General features: G+C 45.3%; 1 protein-coding gene across 1 annotated transcript; it reads left to right on the plus strand.

Moving 5' to 3' along the window:
• The first annotated feature begins 2,621 nt into the window (after nt 1-2,621).
• LOC135651595 (beta-fructofuranosidase, insoluble isoenzyme 3-like) lies at nt 2,622-4,931 on the plus strand. Its single transcript, XM_065171795.1, has 5 exons — nt 2,622-3,478; nt 3,574-3,732; nt 3,919-4,160; nt 4,354-4,447; nt 4,545-4,931. Exons 1-5 carry the CDS (start codon nt 2,627-2,629, stop codon nt 4,728-4,730), a joined length of 1,533 nt encoding a protein of 510 aa, XP_065027867.1. The 5' UTR covers nt 2,622-2,626; the 3' UTR covers nt 4,731-4,931.

Here is a 4,931-nt window from a genome sequence, read left to right on the forward strand (position 1 = left end):
TAATCTCATGGCCAAACTTTGACTAAATCCTCCGTGAACAAATCTAGATCATCACACAAGATATGTCGAGACATGCTTCAATAAATTAATAGCTTCATACAGCACGCTATGAGCTCCTAAAGGTAACAATCCTCCATCAGCACAGATATAAATGAACTCATTTCCTTATGTAATGAACATTAGAGTAGAAGAGAGACTATCGATGATATCAGGAGTTGGCACTGCTGGCCTTATCATTGTCAACTATTTTTCTAAGACAAAAGGATAAACGATGACAGTCATCATCCACCCACAGAAGTGGTCGAGGTGTTCTCCGGTGCTCAAACACCATCTTCCTTTCCTCTCTCTTTTCCTTTGGAAGAGACGAGTGCTTGTTGGATCATAGCACTCTTCTCTTTCAAAGGAGTGCACGGCCAAAAAAAACTTTCATTTGAAAGATAGCATAGCAATCACAATATTCTTCATGTAGCTGAGATGCATGATGACCATGTTTCCGAGAAAGAGAGAGAGAGGTTTGATCTGAATTCTCTTTGGATATGAGTATGATGTGAAGGATTGGGGGAGATAAGACCGATGCTACATTAAAGATTCCTTCTTTTTTTTTGTCGCTACTGATAGTTTTGTTTTATATTTTATAGGATGCATTTTCATGTGCGTTTTATGATATTAGATTTAGTGATTAATATAATCATTTGAAAAGAAAAAAAATCTATTTTTTTTTATAATATCATGTTTAAAACAAATATTTTTTTAAGCATTCACAAGAAAAATATTATTTTAAAAACCTTTCGAAATAATAACGTCCAATGGAAATTTTAAAAAAGTAAAGAAAAAATCCTTAATGTAATTACAATTACTATATTTAGGATATTTGGTCGAAGATTAAATAAACAAATCGGCAAAAGATTAAAAAAATAAAAAATGCCTCCTCTAGATCTGTAAATAAATTATTAGTTAATTTACTGATTTCTGTCTGTGAATCCTCAACATCTACCGACGTTGACCTTATCAATCTTTTCTCAACGTCTCTTCAATCTATCTCATCTCTCCTTCTTTTTGTTGTTTGTTTACTTTTCTTATCGCATTATAAGAGTATATATACTTACATTAACGATTTAAACATCATAATCAATCCCTTTGTTATCTTAATGAAGAACATATTCTCATGTGCTCGAGTCGCTTCTCCTGCAAATCATCTGTTCTTTGTTATCGAACCCCCAAAAAAAAGCTAACTTGAGCAGAAAAGCTGGAGTTGCATAGCAAAGTAGCTATTGAATCAATGTTTAGCTTATAATAATTAAGATTTAGGGATTCTTTGACAGTATATTCGATGAACGTGAAAGAGATAATACAGTTCAAAAACATATTATATTTTTAGAATTTATGGTTACCCATCTTTGTCAAAGACATTGACTGTGTGAGAGTGACAGAACCAAAGAGAAGCAAGATAACAGGGTCGGTCCGGTCAATGCCGTATATATCGAGGATTGGTATGGACGTATACTAATAATCAGAATATTTTTTTTTTCTAAAATATAAAATATATTTAGCCACTGAGAACATCATATTAATAAAATTAGGGAGGTGGTTTTAATAAATAATAATATTAATAATAATAGTAGTAGTAAAATTAAAATGGGAAAAGTCAACAGTGCCCTCCTCCTCTCCTTATATACCCCCGAAAGGCCGGCCACTCTTCTCCTCTCCAACCATTCCCTCTCCTGGCTGTAGTCTTCTTCTCAAGTCATCTTCGTCTTCCTGATTTGCTTGGTTGGTGGTCGGTTGCAGGGCGAAGGGATGGGGATGGGGAGGCCGAGCGGAGCTTGGTCGACCCCGTGGTTGGTGGTGGTTCTTGTGCATTGGCTCCTCTGCGCCACCGAGAGGAGGCGAGGGGCGGTGGTGGAGGCCTCCCATGTGGAGTTTGCATCCCTCCAATCTGTTCCTGCCTCCGTCGTCGACAACAGGCTGAGGACTGGTTATCACTTCCAGCCCCCGAGGAACTGGATCAACGGTACGTTCCTCTCCTCCACCTCCTCCTATTTGATGTCTGGAGGCATGCTCTGCCGGCGGCGCATGTTAGCCGGGGGCCTGGTTCGGGGCTACAGTGCGCCTGTGGGTCCCGCCGGAACTGGATCGGCCGGGTAACCCGTGTTGGTATTATTTTGGGGTTAACTTCCCCACGTAATCGAGTGTTACGCGATTCGTTAGACTGCTAAGATTTCTTCTCTACCGTTTAAGCATCTAATCAACGTCTTTTTAACGGTGGATTAAGCAAAGAGGAATCCGAGACCACCACGTAAAAGAAGCCGATCCCCCCTTGTTTTACGCCGCCCTTTTCTGCAGCTCCACAGTATCTTTGCATTGTTATGTAATGGATAATGATGCCCTTTACATTGTCAATGAACAGCTGCTAGAATTTACACCTTGCTATTGGTCAGATTTGTTTCAATCGAATGCCAACACTGATGTGGTTTTTTGTGTCGTTGTCATCTTCTTCCATGGACGTGCCCAAATGGGATCATCATCCAATGCACCAGATCCAAATGGTATCATCCTCTTCCTCTGAACCTTTCTTGGTCACATACGGATTCGTGAAGCTAATGGACGAGCAACCAAACCAGGACCCATGTACTTCAATGGCGTCTACCACCTCTTCTACCAGTACAACCCCAATGGCTCCGTGTGGGGTAACATCGTGTGGGCCCACTCGGTGTCGACCGACCTCGTCAACTGGATAGCACTCGACCCGGCCATCCGCCCCAGCAAGCCATTCGACATCAACGGATGCTGGTCCGGCTCCGCCACCGTCCTCCCCGGCAACAGGCCTGTGATCGTCTACACCGGCATCGACCCCCAGCAGAGACAACTGCAGAACGTTGCGTACCCCAAGGATCTGTCCGACCCTTACCTCCGCGAGTGGGTCAAGCCCGACTACAACCCGGTGATCGCCCCTGGCGACGGCATCAACGCCAGCGCGTTCCGCGACCCGACCACGGCGTGGCGCGGTCCCGGCACGCACTGGAAGCTCGTGGTGGGGAGCAAGTGGAACCGGAGGGGGAAGGCCATTCTGTACCGGAGCAGGGATTTCGTGCACTGGGTCAAGGCCAAGCACCCGCTGCACACGGTCAAGGATACCGGCATGTGGGAGTGCCCGGACTTCTACCCGGTGGCGGTGACGGGGAGGCGAGGGCTGGACACGTCCGCGTACGGCGACGGCGTGAAGCATGTGTTGAAGGTCAGCTTGGACCTGCGAAAGTACGAGTACTACACGCTGGGGAAATACTACCACTACCAAGACAAGTACGTGCCGGACAACACGTCGGCGGACGATCACACTGGTTTGAGGTATGACTATGGGAACTTCTACGCCTCCAAGACGTTCTTCGATCCGAAGAAGCAGCGAAGGATCTTGTGGGGGTGGGCGAAAGAGTCGGACGCCGAGGACGTCGACGTAGCTAAGGGCTGGGCTGGAATCCAGGTCGGTCTCGTAGCTGCAGCAGTGTTCATGACACATGATTTCCACAGACTTCGATCGACTGGATCTTCGCTTTGTGTTTGATGAATTTGTCGTAGGCTATTCCGAGAACCATTTGGCTGGATAGCAGCGGTCGACAACTTATCCAGTGGCCAATCGAAGAGCTCGAATCCCTCAGAGGCAAACACGTTGTTGTCGAGCACAAGAAAGTCTCGGGTGGCAACTCCTTTGAAGTGGAAGGAATAAACTCCTCGCAAGTACGTTTAATTAATTATGTTTGATAGACTTAATTCTTTTCTTGAGTTGTTCTTCGCTTTTCTGTCAATCCAAACCGGTACAGACTTTTCCGCCGAGCGAAAGCTGAAGAATTGTGTTCTTTTGGACTCTACTGGCTTTCTTGTTCCACTCTTCTTCTTCGAGTGATGTGTTCTTTTACGGTGCAGGCGGATGTGGAGGTAGCATTCGAAGTCTCAGGCTTGGAAAAAGCTGAGGCCTTTGATCCGTCCTGGGCGACTGATGCCGAAGCACTCTGTGGCCAGAAGAGGGCGGACGTCAAGGGTGGGGTTGGGCCATTCGGCCTCCTGGTTTTGGCTTCAGCCAACATGGAAGAGAAGACTGCTGTCTTCTTCAGGATCTTCAAAGCTGAACACAAGCATGTGGTCCTCATGTGCCATGATCCTACCAGGTCGGCCATCCTTCTCCGACCTTCCATCTACCACTTTACCGGTTCATCCACACGTAGTCACCACTGTGGTCCAGATGTCGATCTCTGATGCACCAATAAGATTCTCTTCCTATCAAGTTTGGATCATCGACTAATTGCCGATGCAAAACCGGTTTCTATCAGTAACCATTCTTCATCTCTGTTGCTCAAACAGGTCCTCCATGAGGCCAAATCTATACAGGCCGACCTCTGCGGGCTATGTCGATGTGGATATAGCTAAAACTGGCAAGATCTCTTTGAGGAGCTTGGTATGTTGATGAATCTTTAGCCTTCTGTCCTTCCTTTTCTTTTAGCTTGTTGGATTAGCTGAAGCATGTTCTGCTCTGTGCTCTCGGTGCCATGCAGATCGATCACTCTGTAGTGGAGAGCTTTGGGGCCGAAGGCAAGACATGCATTACATCCAGAGTTTATCCCAGCTTAGCCATCGGAAAAGATGCTCATCTCTTCGTGTTCAACAATGGATCAGCGGACGTCAAAGTCTCTGAGCTGAAGGCATGGGAGATTAGGAGACCTCTCATGAATGGAGCATAGGAAGGCATTCATGGAAATCTCAGCTTACAATAAATTCCGATGTTCAATTTCCGCTGCAATAATGGTCGAAATATAGTTGAGTAGGAGAATGATATGTACTTTGTCGAACTGCATACGCTCCTTTTGAGCTGATTGAATCTGTAACTTATTATATTACTGTGCTAAGCATTATATACGCAGTGCTGATCCAATTCTAAACAA

This window comes from Musa acuminata, chromosome BXJ3-10, assembly GCF_036884655.1.
Source record: "Musa acuminata AAA Group cultivar baxijiao chromosome BXJ3-10, Cavendish_Baxijiao_AAA, whole genome shotgun sequence".
NCBI lineage: Eukaryota > Viridiplantae > Streptophyta > Magnoliopsida > Zingiberales > Musaceae > Musa > Musa acuminata.

Excerpts from the sequence above, each read along its gene's own strand:
- LOC135651595 (XM_065171795.1), top strand. The coding sequence starts at position 2,627 with ATGTACTTCAATGGCGTCTACCACCTCTTCTACCAGTACAACCCCAAT. Across the intron at positions 3,733-3,918 it reads AAGGAATAAACTCCTCGCAA|GCGGATGTGGAGGTAGCATT; the intron begins GTACGTTTAATT and ends TTTACGGTGCAG. Across the intron at positions 4,448-4,544 it reads AGATCTCTTTGAGGAGCTTG|ATCGATCACTCTGTAGTGGA; the intron begins GTATGTTGATGA and ends GGTGCCATGCAG.